Here is a 19,344-nt window from a genome sequence, read left to right as displayed (position 1 = left end):
TTATTACCAAGGAAATTCCTTTCTGCTAATGCACTTGATGCACCAGTTTTGTGAGGATTAAGTAGCAGTGAGATTTCCAGGTAGTAGAGATCATAGTTAATATAAAGTGTATGGTTGTGGTTTAAATAAGAACGCAGAGGACAAGTTCTTGTTGGTCCAGCAACTCTTTTATCATAATGGATTTTAGAGTCAAAATAGAACTGTCGGTTTCTTCTCTGAGAGGATACTGAACCTTCTTAGAGCAGCACACCAGGTCCCTACCAGCAGAGGGAGTTAATGTTGCAAGTGATGCTACCCTGTACTTAGCAGGTTGCTTGACCACAATTTTGAGGAAAAATATTGTGAAGATAGACCAGAATTCACTGAATCTGAATAGCAAACTTAACACAATCATGAAAAGAAGTAGTAACTGAAAGTGAGGACAAATTCTGATAACTTTTTTGCAACACTGCCTCAAAATATTTAACAGTATCTTGTAATGCAGTTCCCTTTTTTGTTTTATCATTGTCTCCTCAAGAATTTGACTTGTTTCTCTTCATAATGGTAGACAGTAGGGGATTTTTTGTGGGTTTTGTTTGTTGGTTTTGGTTTTGTTTTTTGAACTACTGCTCTGAGGTTCTTCCTGTTGAGAGGGAACGTCCTGGTATCTTTTTTGCACATCATTACTGGTGAAAGCAAAATATTGAACTGAGTAAAGACCTTATTTATTATGCTCTGCTTGTTCACACTTCCATGAAGTAGCATGGGGTATAGAAGGTTCTGAGCAAGTGGTCATTGGTCTCTTTCTGCTTGGGACTATTCTTGAAAATACTTTCTGGATAAGGATTTTCCATGGTTCAAGAACAGTGCAGCTGTGCAGTAAAAATGTTATTTACTACTTCTCACACTTCACCTTTAGTAGAAGTCTATGACAGTTTGATTTGAATATGGCATTCTAAGCTGATGAATAAGGTATCTTTGGGGAACATAAAGTAGTATTATATGGAAGATAAAAGGCCACAGTCAGATACACAGGCTGAAGCTTTTATATGGAAAAATGATTTCTAACTCTTGTTCTAAATCCTGTTCCTTTCTTCTCCAACAGAAACTATACCAGTATCCTCCTCCACAGACTGGCAAGCAGCTTTTGGGTTTGGTTCCTCCAAACAGCAAGAGGACGACTTAGGGTTTGATCCCTTTGACATCACCCGCAAAGCCTTAGCAGACCTGATTGAGAAGGAACTGTCAGTCCAAGACCAACCTTCCCTTTCGCCCACATCTCTTCAGAACCCTACCCCACACACTACAACTGCCAAAGGGCCAGGTTCTGGATTCCTGCATCCTGCTGCACCCACAAATGCCAACTCTCTCAGTAGCACCTTTCCAGTCATGCCACAGAGGTTTCCACAGTTTCAACAGCATCGAGCAGTTTACAACTCCTTCAATTTTCCAGGCCAAGCAGCTCGCTATCCTTGGATGGCCTTCCCACGCAATAGCATCATGCACTTGAACCACACAGCAAATCCCACCTCAAATAGTAATTTCTTGGACTTGAATCTCCCACCACAACACAGCACAGGTCTGGGAGGGATCCCTATATCAGGTAGGTGAATAGGGACACCGATGAATATGATTTAATTCATACTCTCAGCTTCTCTGAGTTAGAACAGGAAAAGGAAATAGCCAGCAACAAGCAGTAGACTGTTATCTCTTGACTGTTGTACTAGATTATGAACAGAGGGAGGAATATTGTTTTAAATAGGTCCTTTGTATTAAAAAAAAAAAAAACAAAACAACTAACTGGATATTTAGCCTTGTAAATGTTGAGCTTTATAAGGAAGGTGGAGTATTATGTGCCCGTTTAATATTGTGCCAAAGCAGATTGGTATTTTGGTTCTTCAGTCTTGCCAGACTGGCTTTACTTAAGTATAGGCCCTGGAAGTGCATTGTGACTTTCATGTTGGCATGCAGGTGTTGACCAGAGTTCTTAAAGTCGTGCAAAAAATTGTAATGATGGTAATTTGTGCCAGATGTCTTGGCTGGGTCGTTCCCTCTTGCGCATAACTGAATGGCTGCACAGTAAAACATCTAGTGCTTTTCATTTCTGTACTTCAGATGGCCTTAATATTATGCTAATCTTCACTGAATGGGTGCTTCCAATGTGTGTAAGCGGATTCATCCTGATTCTGAGGGCCTTGATGTTGGAGAAAAATAAATGTGAAGTCAGGCCAGCTTAGGCTGTGCTGAGTGGATTAATAGGCTCTTGCATTAAACATAACAACTAAGGAGCTAATTGTAACAATAATTGTCTTGATTAAAAATTTACTTCTGGGGTTTGAAGTTCTTCCATACTTCCAATTTAGCTTGTCCCAAACAAATTCTTTTCTTGTAACAAGGGAAAAATTGTATTACATGAATAATGAACTGCAGGTAGAAAGTCTCTGTTAGCTCTTTGTAGCCTTGAGGGGGAGAAAACTTCTCCTTGAGATGTTGCCAGTATTATTTTCTTTTCATGGATTTTAGAAGTACTAGCTTTACTATAAGAAAATGACCTAGGAAAAAGTTAGTGGGTTTTTTTGTGCTCTAGTACAAGGACTAATTTTGGCTGTTACTTTGCTGTACTTTGCTCCTCTTTGAAGGCTTTTTGCAGCTACTGTACTGTTGAAGGGTCTCTAGGCTGATACAAATATAAACATGGTCCATACTGCTAGTGCAAGTAATTCAAAACTCTTTACACTGGCAACAGCAAAGTTTTAAGCCTGAAATGACTGATATTGGTTGCACAAAAAAATTGTTTCTGTCATGGAGTAACAAAGTATAGCATCCATAGCTGCACTGTTGCTCCCTTTCCCCTAAACTACATACAACTTTCAGAAAAACAACAGGACATCACTTTTCAACTCCACCAGTCAGTTGTAAAAACTGCTACTTTGAGGGGTCATTAAAAAGACTATCTTATGACTTGGGGGTCCAGAAAAATCCTTTAATGTTGAAAAAGATCTGTTCAGGTTGATTTCAGGTTTGCAAAAATATTGCATTATTTTAATTTTAGTTAGCAGTTTGAAAGTGGAACTTTTTGTGTTTGTAGGAGATTTGTAGATTTTTTTTTCAACTTTTGAAAAGCACCTTGTATGGTACTGGTTGATGCACAGCCCAGGCCATGTGCTTCCCCCCTATGTTTTAAGGTAACAGAATTGATATTTAAGTATGTCCCTCTTTTGTATGCAACTGATACAACCAATTAATCCAAAAATATTTTCGGCAAATATTGTGCTAAAACCACAATAAACATCTGCTGTGGTAACCATGGAAAGTTCTTTATGTTGGTTTTAATCTCTTTTTATAGAAAATATTGTTAGTCGACTGGCTGACAATTAGATAGCTGTTGTTGCAGTGCAAACACTTCTCAGCTGATATATGTCAGCTTTGATATATCTTGAAAAAAGGATATTTTGCACAAGGATGGATTACTCCTTTTTTCTGCTGCCAGAAATCAGCTGAAGTCTCAGTTGTGGTTTAGTTTGCTGGGTTATGAGCTGATATTATTTATATTTATTTTAGTGCTCCAACTGCTTCAGAAGTACAAATAATTTGAAAGTCAGGAGATGACCTCATAGCTCTTTTCTTGTGCTGACTTGATAGTTTCTGGTTTTGGTTTTTTTTTGGTTTTTTTTTTTTTAATCTGCATCTAGAGTACAGGTCTCTCAATGAATCCCTTTTATTTTCTGTTTGAAAAAATAATTCCTGTTCTTTGTTTTTAATCTATCAGTAGCAAGTATTTAATTACTGAATTTTCCTAGTTTCCTTGTAATTTACAGATACATCTGTCTGGTGGGATTGGGGAAAGAAAGTGATACCCAAGTACAGAGACCTCATGTGCATAAGACTATATCATACCCTAGCTGACCTGCTAGAAAGGCAGTGCATATCATAGCAGCTGTTTAGCAGTATGGAACAGTTGGTTGTAGTGGACACCTAACTTTTGAACCAAGAGAAGTTCCTTTCTCTTGGTTCTTTTGTTAGTCCATATTAGGATGTTTTAGTGAATGTTACCAGCTTGGCTGGTTCAGATATAACAGGAAAAGAAACCAAGTGTAGGTGAAACTTTGCATTCTGCCTTGTAGCAGAGACCCTCTACTGCTGTAAAAGCCACATGTTCTTTAAGGTCTTTGATCACAGGTTTTTACAGGATTATAAATTCTTAAAGTAGCTAATACTGGACCAGTTACTGGTAAAAAAAAAAGGGATGGGAACAGGCACATGATTGTGTGCTTGCTCTATTTAATCAACCCTTTTGAAGCTTTTTATTTATGTCAAAACAAGCAGATCTAATAACTTCTATAAATTCATATGTTAACACAATATTTTCTAGGCTTTCTGAATTTGAATTTGAGTTGGTTTCACTAGGTGTATTTGTGGTATAGAAGCTTGTATTAAGAAAATGGTATCTTGTAAACTGCTGCTGTTTCTACTTTAGACATTATTATTCACATGAATTTGAAATGCTCCTGTGTGACATGTTAAATGTAATTTGCTGAAACTGCCTTTTGTTTGAGCTGTGCTGTGTTCATAAACTCACAGCTTCAGGCAGGTCTCTTCTGTGATGTACCCAACTGAAATAGAGGAACACAGGCACTACCTACATTTCTTTTTTTTAAATTAAGGTCTCACTTAAAAATAATTTCTATATGGAATTTGGTTGCTTATTTCTTAGAGGAAGTAGTTAATTATTAACTAATTCAGTGGTTTCCAGTGAAATGACACAATGACACGTGATTGACTTCATAGATTTATTATGCATGTATTTGAAATGTGTCATGCTCATCAGGCATACATTTGTCCCCAACCCATATTTAAATGAACTTTTTGATTGATTGATTCCCAGAGTAACTCTTTTTTCCTTCCCTCACTGTATCATTTTTCAAACTGTAGCAGATGTTTCATCTTGTCATTTTCAGGGACAATTTAAGTTTATTGCTGTTCTCTGGAGTGGGATGGATTAGATGGTTTACTATGAAATTATAAATGTGTAACTGTGCTTCAGGAGAAAAGTCCAGTGACTTCTTCATGGACACTGTGATTCTTGCTGCAAGCAATCTTACCCTAGATTGTATGCAAGCCATCCTGAGAGTATTGGCCAGCAGTTATGCTTTGTTCTGCAGATAATGCCAAGGGAAAGATTGATTTACTAGCAGCAATGTGGGTGGGTGTGTGCCTTTATTTTTATTTTACTATAGGATAACAGGAAACTCTTTGTCGTTCGATAGCTAGTACACTATCATCTTTGCTACCCTGCTGCCTGGTGGTGTGTTCAAAAATAATAGGTATAATACGGGATCATAGAATAAGGTAGGATTCAGATTAACAGTGTCTTTTGTACATATGTGTACAGATTAACAGTGTCATTTTGTACATATGTGTACAAAATGAGATTTAGACATATTAATTTGAAAATAGTAAATTCAAGAAATAAAATCATATATTTATGAGTGGTTGGTACTCATTGATTTTGTTACATAGAAGTACAGTTACAAACTCACAGAGTTAAAAGGATTAGGAAAAAGTTGAAAATGGTTAGTCCACATTCCCCATCAGTTCTATGCATAATGAAGTACTTGACATTTTAAAACACTGGCTATTACTTCATTTTGAAATTTCATAATTACCCTGAATGTAAAACCTAATTGTAAGCTCTATGTGGACCAGAATAATGAGGTAGTTTGGACTCTTCCAAGACTACTCCTACACCTACACTCCTGTGTATATTCTTCCCAAAAAAAAAATCATTGAAGCCCCTGAGTTGGAAGGGACCCACCAGGATCATCAAGTCCAATTTCTGACTCTGCACAGGGCAGCCTAAATGTTATATGTCTCAAAGCTTTCTCCAAATGCTTGTTGAACAGAGACAATTTATGTATATCATATATTAAAAATCTAAATAGAGGAAAGAGTCAAGTGGACACAGACAGATATGAAGCATAAAGAATTTAACCTTATTTAGGATGGGGAAAAATATTTTATTCATTGTCTTTGAAGATAGCCATTGTAAAAAGTTCATCAAGATATTTTAACTATGCAGCTGACTGATACAGGAGCTGCCATAGGATATTTCAGAACATGGGGGTTGAATGTTATAAGTCTTTGTAATAGAATATAATGAAGAATCAAAATTTCATTTTCTCAAGACCTTTTAGTTTTGATGTTGTGGCTTATAGCTGTTGAATATGTATATCCTTATTGATTGATATTATGTATATTTAAAGATGAGACTTAATAAATGAGTAGGCAACTCTAATAATTTTGGGTGTCCCCCAGCAGTGTCTGTGGTAGTGGTGTTGCATTCCTTATCCAGACACAGATTAGCATGCATGTCTTCATGTCATGGCTGCATTTAGGTTTTTGTGAAGCAGTAGCTGCTAGCAGGGAGGACAAAGCAATGACAGTTTTATTAAGAAGGTCCAACATCTTCCCACCTAAAGTACTTCCCACCTATGCTCTTCCATTTCTGACCTGTTTATGGTGTTGCATCTTCTGCTGCTTTAAATTTTCTGGTCTCTATGCTCTCCAGCTGTTGATTTGCCTTGAACATCAAATCCTTTCTTGCCTAATGCTACCTTTTAGACTAGATTTTAGTAAAACAAGGCAAGATCTCTATATGTTGGCTGTGGTCATATTACTTAAAGACTATTTACAGCACGAAAAAGGATGACATATCAGAGTAAAGGTTAACATGTTTTCCCTTTAATACTAAGATTCCTTGTCTGACTTGCTATTTTCCCATAACATAATTGCATTTCCATTTGAGAGACATATTTTTTTATTTGGTCTTTTTTTTTTGTCTCCTCTCCTTGGGTTGTTTCTATTTAGTGAAAACAGACAGACGCATACTCCAAGCCTTGTTTTATACAGTCTTGGACGGAAACAGAGAATTTGTGGCATAGGAGCTGACATTGTCCTGTGGTCTCAGGATAATGATTTGATACAGGGTTGGGTGTGTTCTGCTACTGTGCCTTTTCAAAAGAGGGTTTGGGGTATGTGGTATGGCTGTCGAAGTCAGCATGCTGTAAAAATTCTCCAAGTGCTGTGTAAAAAAGGCATTTGATCCCACACCCTAGCAACAAGAATGTGACTTAAACAGTGGCACTTCACTTCTCTTTATTTGGATGCCATGGTAAAACATTTTCCTATACTTTTCCTCTTGACCTGACAGTATATGAAAGCCTTAATGCCTGTTTTAAGTACTTGTTTCCTTACTCTTAACAGTAAGAGAGGCATTAGTCAATTATTTTTCTGTCCTAATCTTTTTAAGAAGACCGCTTGCTCACTTGGTGTTCTTCCTTGGTCTTTGGCTTTCCAACACCAGCTGGACAGAAAGCATGGCAGCTGAATGTCATTTTTTCTCTGCCCCCTGGCTAGATCTATGCCTGCCTGAAGTCTTTCTGATTAGGGGTAAATATTGAAAATAGGAAATCTGAACATTTTAGCTGATACAGCTAATAGTTGTAGGTGCCACATGTGGCATTTCCAAAGGCTTGTCTCTTTTCCAGAGTGCAGAGCAGCTGCTCTCAGAAGTAGATGTATTGCCCTGTTAATAGGGTCACTCCTCATTTGAAACTGCTTTGGAATTGTAAAATGAAAAGTACCTTCTGTAAACAGCCCTCAGCTATTTACATTATTGCTTCTACTGATTCTTGTATATCCTGGTTTCCTCAACAAAGATGACTGTTCGTACAGCCTTTGCTATTGAACATTTTGTTCTTCTCATCAGTCCTTTTGCTCACAGCACCCTTTTTTTTCCCATGGAGGTCCTTAGTCCTCTTCAGGAGATGCTTTGTATCTGTGTGTATCACCACCTTGAAATTCATTCTCCTTTTATTTCCCATCATAACTAATTTTCTGTTTCATTGATGAAGAAGTGTTCAGCGCAATATGGAATTAATCCATTTTGAAAATAAACTTTTGGCTTGCTCATTTCTGTTTATCTGGAGGAGTTTAACATTTTTTTCTTATGCATCCAGGTTTAACCTAAATAAAATGGAAGTGGGATTTCAGATTAATTTCCAAAACATTAAATCAGTGTCAAGATTGAAATCCGCTGTGGATATTCCTTTTCTTAGCTCTGGTGTCTTGTCCCTTAACTCCCATTCACTTCCTAAATTGACTACAAAGGCCTGGCTTCCTTGGTGTAATCTTCTCATGGTCTCTGAGAGAACTTCATCCACAGCACCTGTCCTTTAAGTCCTGCTATTTCTCCATCTGTTCCAAAATCTCATCTTGCACACCCACCCTTCCTTCCAGTGCCTTTTCAATGCTTATACTGCAACTGTTTTCTAAATCCTGTTGAACCTTTTTTCCTGTGATTATATAGGTGATACTGTTTCAAAAAAGACTTGATACATAAATATCTGTCTTGATCTCTAGCTTGGCTTTAAGATCTTACAAATTTTATTAAATCTTTGATTGCAAGATTTTAGGCATGACGCTGAAAGACTGGCATCCTGCTTTTTTTGGGGTAGCAAGATGCCTATTTTTAAGTGTGTAATTTTATTTTGGAAGAAGAATATGTATGTGACAAAAAAGTGGAAGAAAAATCCTCCAATTTGGCTGCAGTGTATCAGAGGAGTGACTAATCACATTAACTCTACTACATTTGAAATAAACATGGGGTTGGCTGAAATAGGTGGCCTGAGTAGCTGACTCAGTCTGCATTCTGCACTGTTAGTCCTGTCAGCTTTTTTGGTAACTTTCCAGAAACAGGGAGAAACAAGCAGACAGGAGTTTTTTCACGTCAAATTTCATTACTGTTTTTGTCTGTAGTAGTGTCACCAATAGAACTTCAGCTACACTAGGTGTTGGCTTTTGCCTGGGTCTTAGGGATGGAAGACTGCATTTATTGTTAATAGAACCTCTTTAGGACTGGTTCACCAAAACATAGAAAAGCTGTTTCCTTTCACAGGTAACTGGTAAGATATTGGGATGGCTCTGCAGTAGTGTAAGAAGCAGTTTTGTTGTCTTATGTGTCTCCTTCCTCCAGCAGGCAGGTGCTTAGCCTTGGGATGTTGTGTTCTCTTAGATGCTTTTCTGAAGTCACTTCAAAATATGCATTAGGTCACTGGCATGAGTTAAAAGGTGCAACTGTCTTAGTGATGTTAAAAACATGGCATTTTCCTTTTAAAGACTGGAAAGTGAGTGCACTTGGCACTGCCACCTCAGTGTCTAACAAAAGGCTGTGCCTTGGCATGGACCTGAAACTTTGGCTCTTTCTTGGTCTAATTAACAAAATACCAGTAATGATGCATTTCAACAAAAAGTACAAATAATTCTAAGGCTTTCTGCATAAACTTTTTCAAAGTGCTTCCGCTTGAAAAACAACTGAGAGAGCCAATATAATCTTTTTAAAAATTGTATTGGGGAGGAGCATAAATGAATCCTGAAGGAATAGCAACTGAGAGAGCAGCTTTGCAAATAGTGTTTCTCCTCCCAGTACTGCCAAATCACATTTGAGGGCAAAAAAATTTTTTTTCCCATCCCTTGCCATCTCCTGGTTTCTTCTACACAGCTCATTTGAACTTTATCTTGTCCTCAGAGGAATTATTTTAAAAAACCTATTTAAAAAATAGGTCACTTCTATTAGAAGACAGCATCTAGTAATCAGAATTAATTTCATGTCATAGAAGGTGAAAACTTGGCTTTCTTGCAGTTTATCTAATTTTCCCACAGAATTATTGAAATAATCTACAAATATACATCAGCCTTAATTGTTTGCAGATGTGGGAAGATTAGAAATGAGTTTGTTTGCCAGAGTATACTTTCATTGTGCTACTGCTGGTCTCACAGTCTGAAGTCAGAGGGTTGGTGGATTGGTTGGATATTCCTGGAATCCAGAATCTCTGTAACATGATAGGTGCTTGGTAATTGTTACTATAGCTTTGAAGATCTCAGTTTTATTCTTTGCAATTTCTAGTTTCTGCATTGCCCATAGGGCAAATTTCAAATATTTTGGTTTTATTTACATATGTATCTATCTGTGTACCCACAAGTATATTTGTACACGTGGGCTTTTCTTTTGAAGTCAAAGTTTGTTCTGTTGACAAACAGGGTAACCTGGTGAGATTGAACTCTGATGCATGATACGAGAGGAAGCAGTTTATGTTAAAATGAACTTGATTTCCCAGATTAATGGAATTACATGCTTTCTGAGCTTTTTAATCAAACCGTTCTGTGTGTAGGATTCAAGTATCTATTTCATTTGTTTCAATATCTTAAGTCTTTGTGCACTTAGTTTAGATTTATGGTATTAAAGATTATCAGCAGCAAACCTATTTTCTTATGGAGTGAGTAATAAAAAATGTGGGATGCTGTGGAAACATTTTCTAGGAAGTCAATCATGTTTTTCTAAGCAACTTGGAATCTTAATTTAAAATTTGCTTATAGATGGAAATTGGGTCACTGGCTGCTATAATTATGGTTTGGTCTCTTGAGCTGTGGTAAGTGTAAGTCAATCACAAGAACTCTCCAGAATACTTGATGTAACACAGCTTTTCTCAAGCCTAATAAAATTCTGACACTGTACATGCAAGCAAATAGGAGTCTTCTTACTGCCCCCATATTAATGTTGTAGAAGGAATTTCCTCAGAAAATAAATGACATTTTCTGACTTGTAACATTGACGTAATCACAGAAAGATAAAATTTTGTACTGTCAGATCATCATCAAAAATCATTTAGAAAATCTTATTTTCCCCCTTTAAGTGTATAGTTTAGAATTAGTATATTCTACTTGATAGTTTGGCTAACTGGCAAGTTAAGTTGCAGTTGGATTTATTTGACATTGAAAAATAGTGTGCTTCTGTTTACATGGCTGTCTTTTAAATTGAGTGGAATTACTATAACCATGGAAATCAATATGGAATAGAGGTAAAATGTGCTTTATTTGCAGTATTTTAAAGCTGAGGGTAGTCTGGTGTCTCTTGTCTACCAAGGCCAATTTTGTAGGTGTGTGTATATACATAAACTGGATGTACATGTGCTCTTTTGTTTCCCCAGCTCTTAGAGCTCGTGACTGCAAGACTTTCATTTGACATTCACACTGTGAAATGGCTCTTAAAAATCTGGGTTTTGTGAATTGTTGATTTCTTTCTCATGTGTAGACAATGTTTGTGAGGCTTTTAAAGGTTCACTGCAAACAGCTTTACCTTCTTGTGCTCCTCTCTCTTGATGTCTCTGTAATATGATGAAGTGGCTACTTGTATTCCTGATGGGCAGCACTGCTGTTTAAATGTGGACAATTTCCCTCTTCTCTAATCTGCCAGTAACATTCTTAAGTCTCTGTGCATGGATGAAACTTCATTTTTTGGTTTATGCATTGTAGGATTTCTAGGAGTCATAGATATAGAGAGTCAGTGAAGCTGAGAGAGAAATCCTTCCGGTCACAGATGTTTAAATGGGATTTTATTTGTGATTTAAATAATTTCATGAGCAAACAAGCTTATTACTCATACTGAAGTGAAACAGATATAGTTCTTATAATAACTGTTTGGTTGATGTTTAAATATACAACTTTTGAATGAAAAGCTTTTGAGTTTATGTAATGTGATGGTCATAATTTCTTTTTTGGATGTGATAAATTGTCCTGTCTTTCTCTCTCCCCTTCAAAGGGAAGTATTGGACAACTTTTTCAAAACAGAAATACCGTAGAAAGTTATTTTGAGATCAAAATAGAGAAGTCCCAGTCACTTCTCAGAATAGGGCAATAGGCTGTTTCAGGGAAAACACTTAGAGTCTCTAAACATGGTAGCACAAGGCAGAGCCTGGGATCAGAGATGTCACTTGAAAGGGTATGTTTCTCTGGTGGCCCCATTTGTTTCTAACTGAGTTGAAAGACTCTTGGTGAACTCCTGGTGGTCCTTCCTCTTTTTTTTTTTCTCTCATTTTTCTTTGGCTTCAAAATTTGTTGTACAGCGTCTTTGAAGATTTCCCAAGGCCCTTTTTACAGACAGGTTGTTGAAATAGCTATTCTATTACTGAATATACCTTGGTAGTCTCTTTGCTTCTTTTGTTGCCATTCTTTGCAGTCTGGTATGTCACATAGGCCAGAAGTTTATTTTTCTCTCATATGATGATTTCCTCTGATTTTATTTTGCTTATTTGACTACCTTCTGTACTTGACACACTGTGTGTCTTGGTCACACATATGACATACTGATGGGTTCTTTAAAAATAAATAGTTGCAACCAAGATTTGCAGCACTGTTTGCTTTTCAGTGGGACTAGAATATTTAGTACTTGGAGTGAAGGTATTTAATGTTTTTACTCAATTAGCATGAAAATAGGCTTTTGTAATGGCTTGGAATGCAAGTTAGGTAGAGCCAAGAAATGCTCTTGCTTTACCTGTAATGTAACAGTCTTGTGATTTTTCCTATTGGTTATTTACTTAAGCATGTACTGGGTGAATTTTGCTTTGGATTTTACCATAGGCTTGTGTCAAAACTGGGCAATGATTTGAAGTTATCTAGTCACGGTGGAATATTCATTTTAGTGGGCTTGTCTCACACCAAGAAAACTGGCAGTTGTGCTATCCCATCAATGTAAAAGATTGAGTGTGTCAGTGTCACCAAAGTGGCACAGCCAAATTTGAAACACCTTTGGGTCTTCATTGCAGTGTCATTGCCAGAATTTTAGAAGTCACAGAACAGCCTGTATCAGTGCAGCAGACACTTGTGCAAACATCTTCAGAAGTACTGATTATGTGCAACAGAACAGTATTCTGGCTTGGCCAGTAATCCTCTTCATGGCCTCTCCCCCAAATACACACTGCTTTGCCTGCTTTGAAGGAAGAGTGTTAAGGCATTGCAGGTAGAGAATGAGGTAAAACTACTTGACTGTCTGGTGGGATGTGATAATGGGGCCATGATTTTATTTAGAAATTCATTAAGTGACTAGTTTTATACAAATTAATGTTCAGGCTTCTCAGAATGTATTCTTTTTCTTAAGTTAACTTCAAATGTTTTTTTATTTAGATTGGATGGACAAGATGCATTTGTGATGCTTTTTCTTTCTTTTCTCATTCTAAGACAGTGGTTGACTTTGCAAATTTTACATACAAGTGCTTTTATTTCACATTAACATACGACCTCAGACAGAGGAAAATTTCAGTGCTAGAAGTGTGGATCTGTTCACCGCTGTAAACACAAGTTTCCACTGGACCGGACAGGATTATGAAATGTACATTGAGGGAAGACCAGAGTGCAGGCTGCGTGTTTGAGAATGTTTTTCATGTAAATAGTTCTGCTTTCAGTATGCTTCACCAGGTTATTCTGTGTTTTGGGAGACAAAGGGCATGAGGGGAGGAATCTCATATTTATCTTAGTTTATAAAACACTTTCTTTGCAGTCATATGGGGTTTACCTTGTTTTCTTCTGTGTTTTCCCACTATCAGTGGGCATGCTGCTTTAAGCCTTTTAAGATTGGCCTGTGGAAGGAGACAGCATTTTTACTCAAGAGAGGGAAACTGTTGTATTGGTTCTCACACCCCTAGGTTGTTCACACCCCTAGATTGTAATGTCCAGCTGTAAGGTCTGCTAATAGTCAGAAAATTACTTCTTCCAACCAGTTAACTTTAGAAATAGGGAAAGATAATATGCAAATGCCCATTTAAATACATCTGTATTAACTGAGAACTAGCTTTTTCTCATTTTTACCTATGGTCCTAGCTTCATCATGAAGCATAGACATATTTAACAGGAAGAACAAACCAGCTGATGGATGAGTAATGATTTCTGAAGAAATGGTTTTCCTTCAGTTAGTAGAAGTAACTTCTGTCTCTGGGGTAGATTTGCATTTTCGCTTAGGCTGTTTAAAACGTGCCAGAATTCAGCAAAGAGGTGCTTGGGTTTTTTTTTTTTTGTGTCAGGGGCCAGTGTTTTTGTCCTGGCTTGCTTTGAAGCCTCACAAGCACACCTGTTTGGAAAAGACAATAAATTTTTTGTAATTCTCTATTTTGTCACTTGTATACCTAGGAGCACAAGATTTTATCAAACTGACTTTCTCATAGATAGCAAACAACACCATTTTGGTAGGTACTGAATCCTTTTAGGCCTTTCATCTCTTGACTTCTGTGAATCCAAGTAGATTTTGTTCAGACAGTTGAGGTAAAAAACAGTCTTCTTCAATTTATTATTTCCTGTTGTTTTGTGTTAGAGAGGATACACAGCAGTGGTGCACTATGCCTGCCTCAGACAGCAGTGTTTCCTCACCACAAAGTGCCAGCCTTTTCCATTTCATGAGTCTTGTATCTAAACACTTGCTAGCTTTCTTGACCCTTATGTGTGCTGTATTATGTCTTTTTTACATGGAGAATAACATGACAAAAACATACATATTTTCTTAGCCCAAGGAGACCTAATGCCCTATGACATTAATTTTCCTATCCTGTTCCTTATAACATCCTGCAGACTTTGTCTTAGTCTTCCTCGATGACATGTTGCTGGTAGTTTACCACAGGTTCATTTTCTTGCACAAGAGCTTTGAGGGCGTGTTGGAGGTTAGTAAAGTTGGTGACTGAGACCTTTCCAGATCCCCAGCTCACAGGTGTTGAGATGAGTATGTTTGCTTATGCAGTAAGCATTTTTGTGTGCTTTTTGCATTGCAGTAGAAGTAAATAATTAAACAGAGCTGTTTCTTTGTACAAGCTTTTTGAAGCAGCTGTGAGGAAAAGAAGTGGAAACTAATGGTGTACAATGCAGAATTTGTTGTGTTTATTTCTGTGATCGTGAGCTGGCTGCTTTTGTTCCAAAAAGTTAATTTAGAACTTGTTTCAAATGGGCTTATGGATGTTCTAGAGGATTGTGAACCATATCTCTTGAGGACATTTTCTACTAATACTTTCTAAAACTTTGATTTATTATTTTTAATCTCAGGATTGTAGGTTTTGATGAAAAACGTGTGGCACTGAATTCTTTAAAGCATTTATTCTTTAAATGGAAAGATAAATGAAAAACACTATTTATGTGCAATAGTGTTGCAAAGGAAAAAAGGAGGAGCTGTGAAATGACAGGATTTCAAGTAGTTTTCTTGTTTGGTTTTGGGGATTTTTTCTCCCCCTCTCGTTACTAAAAGGTGATTGCTCAGGGCGCCACTTTTTTCTGAACATTCAGCTTTACAAAAACTGCCAGGGTAGGTTTTGATAGCAATTGAGACTGCTTTCTTTACTCTCCAAAATAAGGTTGTGAGTTAGTGATATCCTCTAATTTTCCAGGAGGACTTAAATCTGTTCTGTTGTTGATGAAGTAGCAGTATTAGCAAAGTATCTCTTTATAACAATTCTGATTCAGATCAAGGTCCTTCCCTCAATCAGGACAGGCAGAGATGTTTGGGGGGGAAAAAAAAAAAGGTTGTGTTCTAGATATTTGTCAAAAAGACAAGCATGTGCCAACATACTGCCTAATTCTTCCCTTCCAAATAAAACTGACCACAAGCTAATAAAGTATGACTTGCTGTATGGGATGATAAATACTGGTATGCTCATGTCCGGTTTGTCCTGCTTTGAGATACTTAAAACGAGAGATGGATCACAGAACCAGATAGTCTGTTCTAGATAGCATGGTGTGATTTTTGTGTTGAGGGATCATTTGCTGTAGCCACATTATCCTGTTGTTCTTTACCAATATGTCTTGAAATGTTGAGGCAAGTAGTTGAGACTTGACTGCTTTGGTGTCTGGCTGGTTTGCTTGTTACCAAAGTTTTGAGGATACTGTTGTGTCAGAAATTATTCTGGAAGGTCTTTAAGGAATTTTCACTACTGTTCTTCAACTGCAAGAGGAAAATTCACTCCCTCCAACTTCATTACCATTTCCTTCGGAAGAACATCTCTAGGGCTGTGAATGAGCAAGCTGTAACAAAACAAAAGACATCTGTGATTTTTCTCAGCCTCCCTGGTTCCATTTCTATTGCAAAGCCCTACCTAGCCTTTCTTCATTTTGGTGCACATCACCCTTTTGAGCCTGCTGCCCATCAATAAAGCAGCCAAATTGCAGCAGTTATTCTCATCAAGTACCTGGTAGATTTTCCCCTGTTACTAATAGAGGGAGAGCCACTGTGTCCTTGATTATTCAAGTCTCTGAATCAAAATGGGGAAATACATATTGGGGGAGGAGTTATATCTTTCTCCCATTCCCTTACACTTTGTTTAAAACCTGCCAGCCCCTCTGAGTAATTCATCAATCATGGAAACACTGACCCTAGGTTTTGGACAGGGAAAATATTAAATGATTAGCTTAAAAAGTAAAAGCAAAATCCCATACCCCACCAAACAAGGACATCTGTTTCTAACTTCAGCTTTTTATTTTTTTATCTTTCATTTTTTTTGTTGGTAAATCTCCCAGACAACAGCAGTTCTGTAGAGAGTTTAAATATGAAGGAATGGCAGGACGGGCTAAGGGCACTTCTACCGAACATTAACATCAACTTTGGTGGACTGCCCAATGCTTCTTCCCCCTCCAACGCCAACCACAGTGTACCAACGTCCAACACTGCCACCACCGACAGCCTGAATTGGGACAGCCCTGGCAGCTGGATGGACCCCGCAATCATCACAGGTAACCGTTTCTCACTCCTTCAGCTCCACTGGCAAACCATCCAATGGGTATTTGGCACAAACTGATTTACATCTGGAAAAAAAAAAAAAAAGAAAAAAAAAAGTCAGTATGCGGTGGTCTCTTCCAGCTTCCATCCACAAAACCTCAAGGGTCCAGGAATTTTTGTGGAACCTCTAGGTATAACAGAGCGTCACTTAGGCCTTTGCAATGCATGCCCAGGACCTTTGCAGGCAGTCAGGTGGATCAGTGCTTTCCTATAGGGTCAATCTATAAGGTGTCCCTTCTGCTGGATGGCATGTCCGGTATGTGCGTCGCTGGTCCTGAGGCACTGGAGGCAATCACTGGACTTGGTTATTTAAAAAGGGACATACTCCACTTGTTTATAAAGCTCTCTTTTATAAGGCTGTCTGGTTGTGTCTCCCTGTTAGAGAGGCTGAAGCATGAGTCAAGTAGGCAGAATAAAAGGTGAAGCATGAGTGTACTGGCAGCTTAGTGTAAGGTCGTGTTGACAAGGAGGCAGTTCTTGAGCAGAATGTTGGATAGAAAAATGTGTGTTTTCTGAAGAAGTGCTCTGAGGGTGAACTCTCTCCTCTCTCGGTTTAATGTTAAATGTTTTTTGGGCAGAGTAATTATGCATAATAATGTAAAATGCATTTTCTGTACAAACTAATAATGTTTCTTCATTGTTTTTTGCTAGGTTAAATTGACCTCCTTCATGGTCAGTTTGTTGCTTCTCCTCTGACTTGCCTGTATCCTTGTTTTTTTCTTCTTTTCTTAGGTATCCCAGCCTCCACAGGAAACAGTTTAGACACTCTTCAAGATGACAATCCTCCACATTGGCTAAAATCTCTTCAGGCCCTCACAGAGGTGGACGGCCCCAGTGCAGCGCCATCACAGACGCACCACAGTAACCCCTTCGGCACACAGATCCCTCTGCACAGAGCCAGTTGGAATCCCTACTCTCCTCCTTCAAACCCCACCAGCTTCCATTCCCCACCTCCAGGCTTTCAGACAGCCTTCAGACCCCCCAGTAAAACCCCCACAGATCTACTACAGAGCTCAGCGCTGGATCGTCATTAGGAAAGGAAGAAAAAAAGAAAAAAGAAAAATAAGACCCAAAACGTTAGAAATGCAGGAAGTGTCCCACCCTGACTCCTCCCCACGCCCACCTACTGTTCCCTGTCATATCTTTCTTTCTGAAGAATCCAGTTCCTGATCAAACTTCCCCCCCAAATGCAATGCCATCACAGGGTCATGACCATTCTTTTTGTTAAGTTTCTGCAGAAACAGTGTTTGAAATACACTGTTTGAAATACTTTCTAACCATTCTAAGAAAAAAAAAAAAGAGAGAGAAATCAAAATGCAGTCTCAATGCTTCAGGAGAATATTAAGAATATTACTGTCTTACGTCTTTTGCACATGAGTATTTCTGCCTAGTGGAAAAGTGTCAATCTGCAGTAGGGGGAAAAGTGCAATGCAGAATCAAATGCAAGAACATAGAAAAGGTATTTAATTTAAATGAAGTTACTGAACATGTGGGGCAAGCAGTGGCCCAGCATTTATTTTGCATTCAGTGTGGCACTACACAGGGAAATTGCTATGTTGGGGTTGGTTGTTTTTTTGTTGTTTTTTTTTTTTTTTTTTTGAGCAGGGGATTTTATTGCATCAGTCAGAGTTTGACATGAAGTGTGTGGAAAGACAAAACACTTATAGCTATGAGTAACTGGCATGTTGCTAGAGTGGTTTAAAGAGGGGAGAATAAGATTTTTCTTTAATTTTGGCTTTAGATTTCAAGTAAACTTTAATGTTTTAAAAGTATTCACAGATTTAATACCTAGCATATACGTAATATAATTATAAGCAGCTGAAACACGAGTGATATTTACTTCAGTCTTTCTGTCTCCTCTGTCAGTCTCTCTTTTTTTTTTTTTTTAAAACGATTCACCTGATTTGGGCACTCTGGGATAGCACTGCATTGGGGCCACATGATCACCATCAGGAGCAACCTCTGACCTCCTCTGCCTGCAGCTTTTACTTAACCCTGTAGTTTCTGGACGTTTGTGCAGTATTGAAAAGACAGGAAAAAAGAAACAGATAAATAAACATGGTTATAACCTGACGCTAAAACTAAAACCAAGGAAATGTACCTCTTTCTTCAGAATTAAAACTAAAATCTTAAATAAAACAGAAAACTTGATGATGACTTCATGTTTGCTTTCTGATTTTTTTAACCTTGGATTTTTAATTACTGCATCTGGTAAAAAGTGTATGCCATTGCATGTTTGGGGTTTTCTTATTCATCTAAACCAGAACTACTTTATCATTGGAAATACTGCTTTGTATGGTAACTTCTGTACTGAAGGGTGGAAAAAGCATAACACTTTAAATCTTTTAAAGGGATTCTGTTGTCTTTACTCATGGCAATAGCTCGAGGCAGTCAGTCTCTAACTGTTATTGGTGCTATCATTTTAAATCTGAAGCATGAAAATCTTGTTTGTATTTTCTGAATTAAATGCCACGGCACTTGGGGTGGATAGCATACAATAATATGCCTGAAGATATGGCAGAGAATTTGTTACAATTCCCTGTGTTCATCAACAGCCTTGCATAGAAATTTAAAATATGTCACTGCACAACAGAGGATGAAGAGCTCTTAATGGACAGAAGGCCTCCAGTAAGCTTTTATACTTGCAAGCAGACATACTTAAAACCTGTTAACCTTGTGGTTGGGCTGCTGCTGGATGTAGCTTACGGGGGTGGCAGCAGAGAGCC

The 19,344-nt window shown here is 37.9% G+C and overlaps 1 protein-coding gene across 5 annotated transcripts in view; it reads left to right on the top strand.

The window, feature by feature from the left end:
- Positions 1–18,775, top strand: part of CNOT4 (CCR4-NOT transcription complex subunit 4) — a 76,906-nt gene extending 58,131 nt beyond the window's left edge. For 3 of the 5 annotated variants that reach the window (XM_054631081.2, XM_077178693.1, XM_077178692.1), the window contains 3 exons: positions 1,085–1,582; positions 16,360–16,572; positions 17,351–18,775. In XM_054631081.2, coding sequence (XP_054487056.1) covers positions 1,085–1,582; positions 16,360–16,572; positions 17,351–17,652 — 1,013 coding nt within the window. In that variant the 3' untranslated portion in view covers positions 17,653–18,775. The remainder of the gene's footprint in view (positions 1–1,084; positions 1,583–16,359; positions 16,573–17,350) is intronic. The other 2 variants (XM_077178696.1, XM_077178695.1) reach the window with 1 other exon arrangement.
- The last annotated feature ends 569 nt before the right edge of the window (positions 18,776–19,344 follow it).

The sequence above is a fragment of the Agelaius phoeniceus genome, chromosome 5, assembly GCF_051311805.1.
Source record: "Agelaius phoeniceus isolate bAgePho1 chromosome 5, bAgePho1.hap1, whole genome shotgun sequence".
NCBI classification, from domain to species: Eukaryota; Metazoa; Chordata; class Aves; order Passeriformes; family Icteridae; genus Agelaius; species Agelaius phoeniceus.
The sequence above is the reverse complement of the archived record's forward strand: the minus strand, read 5'-3'. Positions and strand labels throughout refer to the sequence as shown.